Source organism: Salvelinus alpinus, chromosome 22 (assembly GCF_045679555.1).
Source record: "Salvelinus alpinus chromosome 22, SLU_Salpinus.1, whole genome shotgun sequence".
Lineage (NCBI taxonomy): Eukaryota > Metazoa > Chordata > Actinopteri > Salmoniformes > Salmonidae > Salvelinus > Salvelinus alpinus.
The window spans coordinates 25,880,553-25,898,083 of record NC_092107.1 but is presented as its reverse complement, the minus strand read 5'-3'; the positions used below and the strand labels follow the sequence as shown (position 1 = coordinate 25,898,083).

Below are 17,531 nucleotides of genomic sequence, written 5' to 3'. Positions count from 1 at the left end.
GTGCTCTGTACTTGCCTAAAGATGAGGGGGTTCAACCTTGGGACAAAGTTATTTTTAAGTTAAAAGGGTAAGGCCCAGGTTAGGGTTTGTATTTTCTACCATACTCTCAATCATGCACGAAGTGATGGAATAATGTCATTGCATTTCAGAATGAACAACTTTTTCATAACTTGGTCTGTGAAAATATGCAGAAGCAGATGTTTGGAGAAAGATTAAGCAAATCTTGCTGTAAATTTAAGGTGGTTTTACTGATATACCACAGGGGGGCGACATTGTATACTTTCTGTTATATAATGTTGCACACTGAAATCATTTTAGGCTGCCAGAGGCTATGACTACACAGGCAGCTCAATTCTGATCTTTTTTTCACTAATTGTTCTTTTGACCAATCAGATCAGCTCTGAAAAATATCTGATTTGAAAATAACTATTTATGTGTGAGAAATATCCAGTAGGCGTAAATGAGTCCGCCACTCCAGGTTGAATACTAGAAAGTGTAAAATGAAACAAATGGCTTAAGAGACCACAACATCTTTATTTACAAACTACATTCATACAAACAAGGCCACAGGTAGGTATTTACAGAAGTGTGTGTGTGTGTGTGTGTGTGTGTGTGTGTGTGTGTGTGTGTGTGTGTGTGTGTGTGTGTGTGTGTGTGTGTGTGTGTGTGTGTGTGTGTGTGTGTGTGTGTGTGTGTGTGTGTGTGTGTGTGTTGACCCCTCACTGCAGTCGCCCCCTACATGGCCAGTGCTACAGACATTGGCTTCAGGTCCAGGCTGCAAGGTGGTGCAGCTAAGAGAAGAGAGGTAGCAGTTCACTTTCAGGTGTCCATATGTGACATGGCAGTGTTATCATCAGAGGATGACTTCATTAGACAAGTTGATGGTTAATGCACATTCTGATGATGGTGAAATGTGGTTTAGCTAGATATCATGATGCTGATCTTAGGCCAGTTACAGACATCTTAGTTTTTCCTGAAGGTAAAATAACTTCTGATTTTATGACAGTGCTCCATGAACCAGCAGAGGTAGACAGAGGGTGTAAACTGTAGGTTATGTAGGATGAACCATCAGACTGTGCAGGATATGGGCAGTAGAAGCAGTGACATTTTCAGACTGTGGTCATGACTTTGAGAGAGCCGGTGCGGAATCGCAGAATCTTCTTCTTCAGGGCGTGAGAGGCTTTGATTTTGACAAAGGCCTTGGGCTGCGAGGAGGCCTCTGGGGAGGCCTTAGGGGAGGAGGAAGAGGAGGAAGCGGAGGGGGCCAGGCAAGGGGGCAGCTGCTGGGGCCATACCAGCCCCCCCTCATCAGAATCACTGGAGAGAGAGCTGGAGGCAGGGGAGTACACCTCACTCATGCTAGACTCTGACTCCCCAGGGGTGGCCCGCACATAGCCCTCTCCCCGACACAGAGGTGCTCTCTCTGGGTATTCTGAGAGGCAAGGCTGGGCATGGACCTGGGAGTGGTGGTTGGGGTTGGGATGAGAGCAGGCCTGGGTGTGGCGGGCCCTACGAGGTGGGCGTCTGTGGGCCTGCTCACCCTGGGTCTCCCCTTCCTCCTGGCTGAGCTCCAGGGTGGAGCACCAGCGTCGCCCCCCAGCGGTGTTCCTGTGCTGGGGGCCTGCATATGGGACCTGGCCCCTCTGGTGCTGGGGGTGCTCGGTTGTGCTGTACCTGCGCTTAGGGAGTGCCCTCTGCCCCATCAGACTGTTCTCAGACTGGGAGTGGCAGGTCTTGTGGCCAGGCTTCTTGGAGCTCTGTCTCTCCTCATGGCTTTTCTTCCCCATGGCCCTGGGCTTTGAGCTGCTCTGGTCTGGGGACACAAAGGTTCGGCTGGGCTTGGAGGGCTCTAGAAGATAGTGTGAGGGGGAGCATTCTGGAGAAAAGTGTGAAGGGGAGTGTACAGGGGTGTACTGGGCACTGACCAAGTGGTTATATGAAGCCGGGGAGTTGGGCAGCGGGTAGTGCTTGGGGGAATCAGACGCACTACTAAAACAAGGGTCCAGAGTGCCACAAGTGGGGTCCAGGGAGGGTGGATGGGCCCCGGCCAGGGAGTGGGGTCTGATGTGGGGGTAGGGTAAAGACCGATAACAGTCCTTCTCCATGGATGGGGCCTCTCCCCCCCATTCCTCCCTGTCTAGCGAGTCACACCACCAGGCCTGGCACTCAGGGTCAGGGTAGAGGTCCTGTGGGTCAGAGATGCAGTGCTCGGAGGTGTGAAGAGTGTGTTTCCTTCGCAGGCTGCTCTGCCTGTTGATGCTGGAGGAATAGGGGATGGAAGGGTCAGGCCCCAGGCTGGTACGAGGCATGCAGGGCCGGGGTGAGAGCGCGTAGCGATGGATGAGACCCAGGATGTAGCCTTTAACCCTCATGGCCTGCTGGAAGTCCTCCTGAGTGGCCTGGTCCTCATCCTCCCAACCCTGGGCACAGTGTAGGTCCCACTGCCAGGGCTCCTTGGCCGTACCCTCCTCAGCGATTCCCTCAAGGTGTGGGTAGGGGGCAGAGAAGGAGAGGGGAACAGTGGCATGAGGGGCTGGCTCCATCAGACTCTCACCTGTCAGCTGGAGGGCATATCCTGTAGACAGAGAGCACAGAGAGAAGTCAATTGATTAATTGACGGGTTTATTTTACTACTGATACGAGTACTTAATGCAACTAAAATAATGATGCAATAAAGTAAAGACAGTCCATGGTATTGTTGCTATGATACCATGAACCCTATTGTGGTTGAAAGAGAGCTGTTGATAGTGGAGAGTGGAGCTGAACTCACCCAGAGACTTGGGCCTCTCTGTGCTGCTGAAGCCCCAGCCAGGGTGGGGCTCTAGGAAGTCAGAGCGACAGGAATGCCCCTTTGGAGACTGGCTCTCACTCGACTCATAGAACCCTGGGAAACACAGATGATGTCACTCATTAGACCTCTATCAGGCTTTCTCAAACCATATGCTGACAAAACTCATTTCCAATTTTTTGTCCCTTTCACAAACTACAGAACAACTAACAGTAGCAAGAAGGGCATGAAAACAGCATTTGTCAAAACTAATGAAATGTTAGTCATTATATATGTACTTCGGGGAAATATAGGGCCACAATTCTTGTAAAAAAGTACACAGAAAATATACAGAACATGGGTCAAACACATGCAAAAAATAAGTTAAATTAAAGTGTCTACATTAAGAAAAATATAACTACACAATGCCCCTCTGATGTGGTTCAGGGGTTAAAGTTCAAAAGTCAGAGAATTAAAAGGTGGTAGCATGAGGAGTACCTGAGCTGGGCCGACTGTTCCCCATGTCCCCTTGGGTCCCCTCATAGGTGACATCATCTGTGTCCACTCTCAGCTCGCCTACCTGCTGTTCCAGTGCCAGCATCAGCCCCCAGGGGGAGCTCTGGAGCGCACTCTGAAACAGACCAATACACAAGCATGATCACACAAACACAAGACATACAGTACCAGTTAAAAGTTTGGACACACCTACTCATTCAAGGCTTGTTCTTTATTTTGACTATTTTCTACATTGTAGAATACTAGTGAAGACATCAAAACTATGTCTTCACTAGTTTGGAATCATGTACTAACCAAAAAAGTGTTAAACAAATCAAAATATATTATGACAGCTTTGCACACTCTTGGCATTATCTCAACTAGCTTCATGAGGTAGTCGCCTGGAATGCATTTCAATTAACAGGTGTGCCTTGTTAAAAGTTAATTTGTGGAATTTCTTAATGCGTTTGAGCCAATCAGTTGTGTTGTGACAAGGTAGGGGTGGTATACAGATGATAGCCCTATTTGGTAAAAGACCAAGTCCATATTATGGCAAGAACAGCTCAAATAAGCTTGAAGACATGATGGTCAGTCAATCTGGAAAATTTCAAGAACTTTGAAAGTTTCTTCAAGTGCAGTCGCAAAAACCATCAAGCACTAGGATGAAACTGTCTCTCATGAGGACCGCCACACGAAAGGAAAACCCATAGTTACCTCTGCTGCAGAGGATAAGTTCATTAGAGTTAACTGCACCTCAGAAATTTGCAGCCCAAATAAATGCTTCACAGAGTAACAGACACATTTTAACATCAACTGTTCAGAGACTGCGTGAATCAGGCCTTCATGGTTGAATTGCTGCAAAGAAACCACTACTAAAGGACACCAATAATAAGAAGAGACTTGCTTGGGCCAAGAAACACAAGCAATGGACATTAGACCGGTGGAAATCTGTCCTTTGGTCTGATGAGTCCAAATTTGACATTTTTGGTTTCAACCACCGTGTCTTTGTGAGACGCAGAGTAGGTGAACGGAAGATCTCTGGATGTGTGGTTCCCACCGTGAAGCATGGAGGAGGAGGTGTGATGTGTGGGGTTGCTTTGCCCGTGACACTGTCAGTGATTTATTTAGAATTCAAGGCACACTTAACCAGGATGGCTGCCACAGCATTCTGCAGCGATACGCTATCCCATCTGGTTTGCGCTTAGTGGGACTATCATTTGTTTTTCAACAGGACAATGACCCAACACACCTCCAGGCTGTGTAAGGGCTATTTGACCAAGAAGGAGAGTGGTGGTGCTGCATCAGATGACCTGGCCTCCACAATTACCCAACTCAACCCAATTGAGATGGTTTGGGATGAGTTGGACCGCAGAGTGAAGGAAAAGCAGCCAACAAGTGCTCAGCATATGTGGGAACTACTTCAAGACTGTTGGAAAAACATTCCAGGTAAAGCTGGTTGAGAGAATGCCAAAAGTGTCTAAAATATATTTTGATTTGGTTAACACTTTTTTGGTTACTACATGATTCCATATATGTTATTTCATAGTTTTGATGTCTTCACTAGTATTCTACAATGTAGAAAATAGTCAAAATAAAGAAAAAGCCTTGAATGAGTAGGTGTGTCCAAACTTTTGACTGGTACTGTACCTAATTATAAGTCAATGTGAATTATGACTAAGTGTAGTACTTTTTCCATTTAACTGGATGACAAAAACACACTATTTAGCTTATACAGATAACCTTATACCGAATGTTTTATTCCCACCTTTGGATAGTGGAGGTAGTATAGGCCTACAGACATTAGTGTGCATGACCGCATGGGCTGCATGCATGCTACTAAAGCCCCATTCCAGTTATGTAAGATACCTGAGGATGCAACTAGCTGGAACATGAATGATTCACTGTAGTGGGAAATGTGTTGAGATGTTATTTTTGTGGATGCACACGCAGCAGGACACACACAAATCATACACCAGGGAGGAAGAAAAAGTGCAATTGGACATGCTTGTTCAAGTCAGCCAGGCAATTTCAGGTCATCTGAAGAGCACTCACAGCCAACACACACTAGCTACGCATTGCCTCCCCAGCACACACACACACTTCAATTAGCCTATTATGACTGTTGCTACATTATGTCATTTTAACAGATATCAGCAAAATGCTGTGACCTCCTCTACATTACAGAGTCTTGGGGATGGAGAGGCTGTTAGTTGTCTAACAGGAATTGCTGTGTGTGTGTGTGTGTGTGTGTGTGTGTGTGTGTGTGTGTGTGTGTGTGTGTGTGAGAGAGCGTGTGTGTGAGAGAGAGAGTGTGTGAGAGAGAGGCTTATTTCAAAAAGGATGTAGCTGTACACTGCTGGAATGCAAAGAATGTATTAAAAGTGACCAAGGTTTCAGCAGCAAGCGGACTCCATCAGAGCGTGGCAGGGAGGGGAAATTCTTCCTTGAATTAAATGAGAGTATGTAGAGCGTGCAAAGACAGATGAATGAAAAATTCAGTCTGTCATTTTGTCATAATAAGGAGCCAACCTTTACCTGAGCCAAACCAGCATCATACCAATGCAAGCTAACATAATGAGCTAGACAGTATAAAAACACTCCACATACTGTAGATCCCAATTTTCCTATTCAGATGCTGAGTAAAAAAACAACAAGCAGCACCATATCTGGTCATGAGGTTGGCTGCTGTTTTGGTCACTCAGCAGCGCTGGGTCATTTTTCTCAGGCAGACTCGAGTAGATCAGTGTGATAGAAGCGCTGTGTTTGTGAAGAGACAAAATACCCAAGCCAGGCTGTGTCTACCTAAGCATCCATTATGCAATAAAACCTATTGGAGAGATGCTTTCTGTCACTAAACTAATATCAAACACGAAACCATTGTATTATGGTGGTTACTAATAGGTGAGTGGAAGAGATCTCCAGGTTTTATAGCTACCTGAGTGCGAGCAAAATAAATAATACAAGGAAAGAAGGAGGAAGAGAGTGTATTGGAAATCAATATATCCATGACACACTTTCACCAAATTGATCATTAGGCCTAGGTCCTCCGGCAAGCTCACATGGATCTAGAACTAGCAGGCACTGTGACAATTAGGCTGGCTAATTAAAACATAATGACACAGAACACAAACAAAGCTTTGAGGACACACACACAGGACACATACACAAACATAGCTGACTTCCAGAGTGTGTAGCTCTGTAGGGGTCTCATGCGGCTCCCTTTCATGACGATACTTTTGATTCTGATGCATTATTAATTAACGCCTCTCGGCTCCCAGATCTCATAACGCACACTGCCTGGTGTCATTACTATTTGACTGCATCTTGTGCTCTCTCCGGTGGAGAGAGGGATGGAAGGGGAGCAGCCAGGCAGCTTCGTGGCAGCACACAGACATGCATGCACACACACACCATGTTTACATAACAGGCGTGAATGGGGCAAGCAGGCTGCACACTCCAGCCTCTGTGGTCTGCCTCCCCAGAAAGGACAACAGGCTCTGAATGGACTCTATCCAGCTTGACTTCAGTCAGTCAGTGCTCAGGTGACACAGCTGCTCAGAGCCTCCAGACCAGAGGGAAGCTAGGTTAAAGGGACAAAGCCCGAGCCCAGGCAGTGCTCACCCATCCATATCATCAGTCACTCAAAGCCCTGAGCCCAGGAAGCTCTCACCCACCCATATCATCAGTCACTCAAAGCCCCGAGCCCAGGAAGCTCTCACCCACCCATATCATCAGTCACTCAAAGCCCTGAGCCCAGGAAGCTCTCACCCACCCATATCATCAGTCACTCAAAGCCCCGAGCTCAGGAAGCTCTCACCCACCCATATCATCAGTCACTCAAAGCCCTGAGCCCAGGAAGCTCTCACCCACCCACATCATCAGACACTCAAAGCCCCGAGCCCAGGAAGCTCTCACACACCCATATCATCAGTCACTCAAAGCCCCGAGCCCAGGAAGCTCTCACCCACCCATATCATCAGTCACTCAAAGCCCTGAGCCCAGGCAGCTCTCACCCACCCATATCATCAGTCACTCAAAGCCCTGAGCCCAGGAAGCTCTCACCCACCCATATCATCAGTCACTCAAAGCCCCGAGCCCAGGCAGCTCTCACCCACCCATATCATCAGTCACTCAAAGCCCCGAGCCCAGGAAGCTCTCACCCACTCATATCATCAGTCACTCAAAGCCCAGAGCCCAGGAAGCTCTCACCCACCCATATCATCAGTCACTCAAAGCTCCGGGCCCAGGCAGCGCTCACCCACCCAGACATCAGCCACTCAAAGCCCCGGGCCCAGGCAGCTCTCACCCACCCATATCATCAGTCACTCAAAGCTCCGGGCCCAGGCAGCTCTCACCCACCCATATCATCAGTCACTCAAAGCTCCGGGCCCAGGCAGCTCTCACCCACCCAGACATCAGTCACTCAAAGCCCCGGGCCCAGGCAGCTCTCACCCACCCAGACATCAGTCACTCAAAGCCCCGGACCCAGGCAGCTCACACCCACCCAGACATCAGTCACTCAAAGCCCCGGACCCAGGCAGCTCTCACCCACCCAGACATCAGTTGCTCAAAGCCCCAGGCCCTGGCAGCTCTCACCCACCCAGACATCAGCCACTCAAAGCCCCGGACCCAGGCAGCTCTCACCCACCCAGACATCAGCCACTCAAAGCCCCGGACCCAGGCAGCTCTCACCCACCCAGACATCAGCCACTCAAAGCCCCGGGCCCAGGCAGCTCTCACCCACCCAGACATCAGTCACTCAAAGCCCCGGACCCAGGCAGCTCTCACCCACCCAGACATCAGCCACTCAAAGCCCCGGACCCAGGCAGCTCTCACCGACCCAGACATCAGTCACTCAAAGCCCCGGGCCCAGGCAGCTCTCACCCACCCAGACATCAGTCACTCAAAGCCCCGGACCCAGGCAGCTCTCACCCACCCAGACATCAGCCACTCAAAGCCCCGGACCCAGGCAGCTCTCACCCACCCAGACATCAGCCACTCAAAGCCCCGGACCCAGGCAGCTCTCACCCACCCAGACATCAGCCACTCAAAGCCCCGGACCCAGGCAGCTCTCACCCACCCAGACATCAGCCACTCAAAGCCCCGGACCCAGGCAGCTCTCACCCACCCAGACATCAGCCACTCAAAGCCCCGGACCCAGGCAGCTCTCACCCACCCAGACATCAGCCACTCAAAGCCCCGGACCCAGGCAGCTCTCACCGACCCAGACATCAGTCACTCAAAGCCCCGGGCCCAGGCAGCTCTCACCCACCCAGACATCAGTCACTCAAAGCCCCGGGCCCAGGCAGCTCTCACCCACCCAGACATCAGTCACTCAAAGCCCCGGACCCAGGCAGCTCTCACCCACCCAGACATCAGTCACTCAAAGCCCCGGACCCAGGCTGCTCTCAACCACCCAGACATCAGTCACTCAAAGCCCCGGGCCCAGGCAGCTCTCACCCACCCAGACATCAGACACTCACTGCTGAGAAGGGAACTCACACTAATGATGTGGCACTCTATGGAAGACATGGGCACACGGCGTCTTAGACATGCCCAAATGACCACACACTGAGGCCAAGCACATAGATCAATAGAGACGCAGATGTATGCACTTGCACACACACAAGTCTATCGACACACACGCACACACGGGCTTGCTAATGCTTGCACTCTCCAAACACACACAGCATGGTGGCTCAGAGTGGGGTCAATGTCTTGTGCTTTACCAGCTGCTGTCTGGCATGGCATGGCTGTCAGCAACTACACACTGGGCCTATAGAGAGGACAGGAGGCCCTGGGGCAAAAGCAAAGGCCAAGGAAACTGTCCCCAACACTCCCAGGAGAGGGCAACATGGGTCAGTTGCTTCTGTGTGAACCTGCCTTAAATCGCCCACACAACATAGACTCTCTACATGCAATATGAGATTGGGTCCAGTGGGAAACACAGGGAGAAGTGGTGATTGAAGGGCTCAATAGAGGGGGTTCAATTAGACATTGATGTCACATAATTCTCCAACCAATAATCTCCAATGAATTTTCTGCGAAATTATTTGCATGCTTGGAAAGACAATGAAGTTAATATCTGTCAGTATCTATCGATCCAAATGGACAGATCCCTCAAATGGACCGACCGGAATGACTTAATGAAATGTGCACAACAAATTGCGAGAAAATATGCGGCATTTAGGGGCAGTCACTCGTCGCACAGTGTAAAAAATAGTATTTACCATCACCGTCGAAGCGGAGCCAGTTTGCTCTGCGTTGACATCTCATTGGGTGATGTGTTCCAGTTGTGCATTCAAAGCGGCGGCCGAGGTGCATGATTCGCCTGTCGGCGCACGGAGGCCCTCGTGTGCATTAGTATTCCTCTCCATATGCGCCTATTGTTTGGGCCGCGGCGGAGGAGAGGAACGTGGGGGGAAGCTGGGAGGAGAGGGAGGCGGCTGCTTTAATTTCTTTCACCCTCTTTTATAGGAGCTTTCTATTGAGAACAGTGGGCCGTGTGCGAGTCGATGGTGTAGTGTAGTCTAAAGGCTACTAGCCTGTATATCTTTCTTTTTTTAAAGATAGAGGGCTGAAAATTGGGCGTAAGGAGATAACTGTGACATCCCATTCATTCCAAAGAAAAACATGTATTTTTTGAAGTGTTTTATTTTTTACAAAAGCCCATTTTTTCTATAATAGGCTAATGTTAAGCATGCGTAATAGTTGCCATCACGGATAGCTAACGCTCTTTTTTATTATTTGGGATGACATCGGTTGAATGGTCGGATTCGCTGTACGCGTGGTGATTTGAGTGATGGGACACGCATCACGCCCACCTCTGGCATCATAGTTCCTAACGTTAGTTCCCACAAGGACATCGAAAATCTCCACAGTCTAAAGAAACGTGCCTCATAACTTATATCTAAATCATATCATATATGATGCTATACTATTAATATCAGATGAAAATGTATTTAATACAAATGTAACTATTCACATGTCCTATCAGCTCCCATTATGAACTCATTTGAAAAATAAAAGTAAACGAATGAATATGTATAAACACTTGCTAAGTAAAATACAACATAAATGTAGGACCATGCAGGGACCATGCAGGGAACAATGGGTCATTAAACGGTGGACTGCAAAAGACGGGTGCTCCAACCCCCATTCCGTTTCCCCAAGGCATATATTTGCAGCCGAAGGATGGGAACGATTAGATCCTTTCAGATGGGGATACTATTAATCAAGTTAAGTAACTTTTCTTGCAGATACGTTTCGTCGCTGGACAATAGGCACACACCACCAATGCATTGTCCACTAACGGGGGGAAACAAATCGTATTTTATATAGGCTACGTAGCCTATCCCTCTATAGAGCCTAGGGGTAAACTGGGGGTTAATCGCAGTGGCGACCGACCACCCTGGTCGAGTAGCCATTCTGTGCACTACAACAATGTTCCTACGAGGTGAATTAGCCTATCTATTTGTCACATAAAAAGGCAACAATGTCCAAACTACCTCCACCTCTTTTAACTTCTTACCAGATGACGTCTCAATGTCAAGTTCTCTTGCCCCCAGCTGCTGAAACCCGATAGCTCGTTCCTTGTGTAATTTTCGGGCATGGGCTCCCCCAGGGCCAGAGCACCGAGGACCAGGCACTCCTGCCTCTGCTTGCGGAGCTCCAGCTCACAGAGTCCGGTCAGACTGGCCTCCATACGCTCCTTATTCCGACTGCGCTCCGCAGTCATTGGGAAAGAAAAGGCACCGTACATGGTTCCAAAACCTTTTCCAATGGTTTGATAGAAACACCTGAATTACTTACAATATTTATTTTACAAAATATTATTGCTCAAGTCCTTATCTTGTTGTTTTTTATCCCCCTTGTTGCAACCACTTTTGTTCTTCATCGCACATGTGGATATCCAAGCTGATTTCTTTGCATTAGGTTAGGCTATAACGCTGGTTGCCTATTTGCAGCATGAGTGCCTGTGGCTGTGCGCTATACATTTTCTATTTCGCAGCTGTCAGACGTAGAATGGTGTGATCCGCCCTCCTCCACAGTCTATTGGCTCTGATATCGCAGTCAGGATTTCATCCACCCCTTGAAATCTAGCCCCAATTGTCATTTGATTAAGAATGCTATGTGTCTTGGTGGGATGGCTATAGCCCATTCCCTATGTATTTTCTCATTAACTTTACGCACTATACATCTTCCCCAGCCATGCACACTCGAATACTGTGGGTTGAGGCTGGTTGGATGGTGTCATCCTGTTGATGGCATGCTTCATTAGGTCATTTTGAATGAAATATGACGATAAATAAGAGGGTCAAGAGATATGAACTGGCCAATAACCCTTATCATCAATGGTATCGTTAGTCATATCCCACCCAGTAAGCAACAGGAAGTAACAAATATATTTTAGACATCTTTTCCAGAAGTTGCCATCAGGTGCAATTTAGGTGCTGAATGAAAGATGAAAATACATTAAAAAAAATACCTATTTTCCAGATGTTGAAAGTACAAAATGACTTTGAAAATACGTCATTTTTTGTCATTGATTCTATGACTAAATTTCACCTGCACATACTGTACATTCTCAATTAAGTAAGCATGATATTACAATAATACTTTTCCAAGCCCATTAATATAAGAAAAGAGGAGACAACTGATGATTGCAACAGAATATTTATTTTTGTTCCCTTCTGTCACATCCACTGGCAGCAATGATGTTCAAACCTATAGAATAAACCAATAGACCACTCCAACTAGAATAACATTCTCAGTAAGGGTGGGTCAAACCTATAGAATAAACCAATAGACCACTCCAACTAGAATAACATTCTCAGTAAGGGTGGGTCAAACCTATAGAATAAACCAATAGACCACTCCAACTAGAATAACATTCTCAGTAAGGGTGGGTCAAACCTATAGAATAAACCAATAGACCACTCCAACTAGAATAACATTCTCAGTAAGGGTGGGTCAAACCTATAGAATAAACCAATAGACAACTCCAACTAGAATAACATTCTCAGTAAGGGTGGGTCAAACCTATAGAATAAACCAATAGACCACTCCAACTAGAATAACATTCTCAGTAAGGGTGGGTCAAACCTATAGAATAAACCAATAGACCACTCCAACTAGAATAACATTCTCAGTAAGGGTGGGTCAAACCTATAGAATAAACCAATAGACCACTCCAACTAGAATAACATTCTCAGTAAGGGTGGGTCAAACCTATAGAATAAACCAATAGACCACTCCAACTAGAATAACATTCTCAGTAAGGGTGGGTCAAACCTATAGAATAAACCAATAGACCACTCCAACTAGAATAACATTCTCAGTAAGGGTGGGTCAAACCTATAGAATAAACCAATAGACCACTCCAACTAGAATAACATTCTCAGTAAGGGTGGGTCAAACCTATAGAATAAACCAATAGACCACTCCAACTAGAATAACATTCTCAGTAAGGGTGGGTCAAACCTATAGAATAAACCAATAGACCACTCCAACTAGAATAACATTCTCAGTAAGGGTGGGTCAAACCTATAGAATAAACCAATAGACCACTCCAACTAGAATAACATTCTCAGTAAGGGTGGGCCAAACCTATAGAATAAACCAATAGACCACTCCAACTAGAATAACATTCTCAGTAAGGGTGGGCCAAACCTATAGAATAAACCAATAGACAACTCCAACTAGAATAACATTCTCAGTAAGGGTGGGCCAAACCTATAGAATAAACCAATAGACCACTCCAACTAGAATAACATTCTCAGTAAGGGTGGGTCAAACCTATAGAATAAACCAATAGACCACTCCAACTAGAATAACATTCTCAGTAAGGGTGGGCCAAACCTATAGAATAAACCAATAGACCACTCCAACTAGAATAACATTCTCAGTAAGGGTGGGTCAAACCTATAGAATAAACCAATAGACCACTCCAACTAGAATAACATTCTCAGTAAGGGTGGGCCAAACCTATAGAATAAACCAATAGACAACTCCAACTAGAATAACATTCTCAGTAAGGGTGGGTCAAACCTATAGAATAAACCAATAGACCACTCCAACTAGAATAACATTCTCAGTAAGGGTGGGTCAAACCTATAGAATAAACCAATAGACCACTCCAACTAGAATAACATTCTCAGTAAGGGGTTACATAATTTTTATTGTATTGCTATGACTGTTATATGTTGTTGTGTATCTATCTACCTTAGTTGAGTCTGTAAGTGACTCCGGATAAGAGTAGATAGAGTACATTAGAGTAAAGTTGGGAAGAATACAGTACCCTATACTTTTCATTACTGTACTCTACTGTCCCCTAGCTAAAAAAGGTTAGCTGATCTGGACATTTCTGACAAGTTATAAATAGCTTTGTAAGGTATGCAATGACTGACATGACAAGAGGAAAGCTGATGATGCACTACCCAATTTCGAAATTGCACCTTGTGCATTCTATTACAACTTTCAAGAGTAAGTTGAAAGCCGGACTGAGTTCTTAAAATGTGTATTATTTTATTATTATCTGTTTTGTTTTTTTTGGGGGGGGGGGCTGCCGACCTCTCCCACACAGCCTAACGCCTCCTCTGCTCCCACACAGCCTAACGCCTCCTCTGCTCCCACACAGCCTAACACATCCTCTGCTCCCACACAGCCTAACGCCTCCTCTGCTCCCACACAGCCTAACGCCTCCTCTGCTCCCACACAGCCTAAATCCTCCTTCTGCTCCCACACAGCCTCCTTCTGCTCCCACACAGCCTAACGCCTCCTCTGCTCCCACACAGCCTAACGCCTCCTCTGCTCCCACACAGCCTAACGCCTCCTCTGCTCCCACACAGCCTAAATCCTCCTTCTGCTCCCACACAGCCTCCTTCTGCTCCCACACAGCCTAACGCCTCCTCTGCTCCCACACAGCCTAACACATCCTCTGCTCCCACACAGCCTCCTTCTGCTCCCACACAGCCTCCTTCTGCTCCCACACAGCCTAACGCCTCCTCTGCTCCCTCACAGCCTAACGCCTCCTCTGCTCCCACACAGCCTAACGCCTCCTCTGCTCCCACACAGCCTAACGCCTCCTCTGCTCCCACACAGCCTAACGCCTCCTCTGCTCCCACACAGCCTAACGCCTCCTCTGCTCCCACACAGCCTAACGCCTCCTCTGCTCCCACACAGCCTAACTCCTCCTCTGCTCCCACACAGCCTAACGCCTCCTCTGCTCCCACACAGCCTAACGCCTCCTTCTGCCCCCACACAGCCTCCTTCTGCTCCCACACAGCCTAACGCCCCCTTCTGCCCCCACACAGCCTAAATCCCCCTTCTGCTCCCACACAGCCTCCTTTTGCTCCCACACTTCCTATGCCTCACAGTCCTGTGTCTGCGCCTCCTAGGGACTGGGCGAGCACGAGAGTAGCGTCTGCTTCTGGGCGTTATGATGATAGATGATATTTCAAACTACACAGATTGAGCGGCTGAACCCGCGCCATGCACGCCATGCACGCCTCCAACTCAATCATCAAGTTTGCGGACGACACTACAGTGGTAGGCTTGATTACCAACAACGACGAGACGGCCTACAGGGAGGAGGTGAGGGCCCTCGGAGTGTGGTGTCAGGAAAATAACCTCACACTCAACGGCAACAAAACAAAGGAGATGATTGTGGACTTCAGGAAACAGCAGAGGGAGCACCCCCCTATCCACATCGACGGGACAGTAGCGGAGAGGGTAGTAAGTTTTAAGTTCCTCGGCGTACACATCACGGACAAACTGAATTGGTCCACCCACACAGACAGCGTTGTGAAGAAGGCGCAGCAGTGCCTCTTTAACCTCAGGAGGCTGAAGAAATTCGGCTTGTCACCAAAAGCACTCACAAACTTCTACAGATGCACAATCGAGAGCATCCTGTCGGGCTGTATCACCGCCTGGTACGGCAACTGCTATGCCCACAACCGTAAGGCTCTCCAGAGGGTAGTGAGATCTGCACAACGCATCACTGGGGGCAAACTACCTGCCCTCCAGGACACCTACACCACCCGATGTCACAGGAAGGCCATAAAGATCATCAAGGACAACAACCACCCGAGCCACTGCCTGTTCACCCCACTATCATCCAGAAGGCGAGGTCAGTACAGGTGCATCAAAGCAGGGACCGAGAGACTGAAAAACAGCTTCTATCTCAAGGCCATCAGACTGTTAAACAGCCACCACTAACATCAAGTGGCTGCTGCTGTCACGTTCTGACCTTAGTTCTTTTGTTATTTCTTTGTTTTATGGTCAGGGCGTGAGTTGGGTGGGTTATCTATGTTTGTTTTTCTATGTTGGGTTTTTCGTTTGGCCTGATATGGTTCTCAATCAGAGGCAGGTGTTAGTCGTTGTCTTTGATTGGGAACCATATTTAGGGAGCCTGTTTTCTATTGTGTTTTGTGGGTGGTTATTTTCCGTGTCAGTGTTTGTCCCACACGGAACTGTTTCGGTTTGTATTTCACGTATCGTTTATTGTTTTGTTTCTGTGTTCGTTTGTATCATTAAAATATATTATGGACACATACCACGCTGCGCATTGGTCCTCCGATCCTTGTTACTACTCCTCCTCAGATGAGGAGGAGGACAGCCGTTACAGCTGCCAACATACTGACTCAACTCCAGCTCACTTTAATAATGGAAATTGATCAAAAATGTATCACTAGCCACTTTAAACAATGTCACTTCATATAATGTATATGTATATACTGTACTCTATATCATCTACTGCATCTTGCCATTTTTATGTAATACATGTATCACTAGCCACTTTAAACTATGCACTTTTATGTTTACATACCCTACATTACTCATCTCATATGTATATACTGTATTCGATACCATCTACTGCATCTTGCCTATGCCGTTCTGTACCATCACTCATTCATATATCTTTATGTACATATTCTTTATCCCTTTACACTTGTGTGTATAAGGTAGTAGTTGTGGAATTGTTAGGTTAGATTACTCGTTGGTTATTACTGCATTGTCGGAACTAGAAGCACAAGCATTTCGCTACACTCGCATTAACATCTGCTAACCATGTGTATGTGACAAATAAAATTTGATTTGATTTGATTTATTTACAGTTTTCCGCGTCAGTGACATACGTCATCACATTCACATGATGCAACAACCAACAAAGCAAATCACTTGTGACGTCATCCCCATGGGACTATAAAAAGGGACTGCACGGCATCCCTCTGAATTCAGATGATATTTTGGAACGATCATGGATTCAATAGTTTTATACTAAATCAGAAACATCAACAGTAGCGGCAAAGCTGCCACAGATGTGGTTCTACTGTGGTTCTACTCCCGCGCCATACTGAGAGGTTACACCCCAAAAGTCCCTTCAGTGACCAATGGGGGCTTCGGCCGGGCAATATTTGTCTGGCAGGCCAGCCTTGACAACAAGAGCGGTGGCAATCACCCATTGAAAATATGGTGGATTTCTCTATTTAGTTTTTTATTTTCTTTGCTTAAAATGTTTATTTCAAAAGTATATTTATTTGAATAAATAAATATATTTTAATATAACTCTCATTATTCATGTCTGTATGTCTTTGTATATATTTGGGTAAATATTGTAAAACAAAATGTATTAAAGACATTTTTTGTTTAATTATTTCATACATTACTGTGATACAAATTAAATATAACTTCAAAGAGATAAAAATTACATACTTAAAATGTGGAGGCTCAAAATACCCATTTTAATAGAAACATGGTATCTCAATTACCTTGAAAAGGCCTTTATGTAAGACATATTAGCTTGTTCTGTCACACCCTGATCTGTTTCACCCGTCTTTGTGATTGTCTCCACCACATCCAGGCGTCGCCCATCTTCCCCATTATCCCTTGTGTATTTATACCTGTGTTCTCTGTTTGTCTGTTGCCAGTTCGTCTTGTTTGTCAAGCTTACCAGCGTTTGTCCTGTCAGCTCCTGGTTTTTCCCCAGCCTCTTTTTCTCACCCTCCTGGTTTTTGACCCTTGCCTGTCCTGACCCTGAACCTACTGCCTGACCACTCTACCTGAGTCTGCCTGCCGTCCTGTACCTTTGCCCCCATCTGGATTTCCGACCTCTGCCTGACCCTGCCTTCCTGTACCTTTGCCTATATTGCTCTAATAAACATTGTTACTTTGACACGGTCTGAATCTGGGTCTTACCAAAATAGCAACACTTGTGTATGTTTCATAGAAATATATATTTCATAGAAATACCCATATACAATTTTGA

General features: G+C 46.7%; 1 protein-coding gene across 2 annotated transcripts; it reads right to left on the bottom strand.

The window, feature by feature from the left end:
• Positions 1-514: 514 nt before the first annotated feature.
• LOC139549310 (dapper homolog 3-like) lies at positions 515-11,261 on the bottom strand. 2 transcript variants are annotated; one of them, XM_071359625.1, is made up of 4 exons: positions 10,794-11,261; positions 3,266-3,398; positions 2,771-2,884; positions 515-2,575 (listed from the first exon to the last, which is right to left on the bottom strand). In XM_071359625.1, exons 1-4 carry the CDS (start codon positions 11,022-11,024, stop codon positions 1,110-1,112), a joined length of 1,944 nt encoding a protein of 647 aa, XP_071215726.1. In that variant the 5' UTR covers positions 11,025-11,261; the 3' UTR covers positions 515-1,109. The 2 variants fall into 2 exon arrangements, with proteins under 2 accessions (XP_071215726.1, XP_071215728.1); XM_071359627.1 differs by lacking the exon at positions 10,794-11,261 and adding an exon at positions 9,493-9,701.
• Positions 11,262-17,531: the final 6,270 nt, after the last annotated feature.

Excerpts from the sequence above, each read along its gene's own strand:
- LOC139549310 (XM_071359625.1), bottom strand. The coding sequence starts at position 11,024 with ATGTACGGTGCCTTTTCTTTCCCAATGACTGCGGAGCGCAGTCGGAAT. Across the intron at positions 3,399-10,793 it reads TGACATTGAGACGTCATCTG|AGTGCGCTCCAGAGCTCCCC; the intron begins GTAAGAAGTTAA and ends GGTCTGTTTCAG. Across the intron at positions 2,576-2,770 it reads AGAGAGGCCCAAGTCTCTGG|GATATGCCCTCCAGCTGACA; the intron begins GTGAGTTCAGCT and ends CTCTGTCTACAG.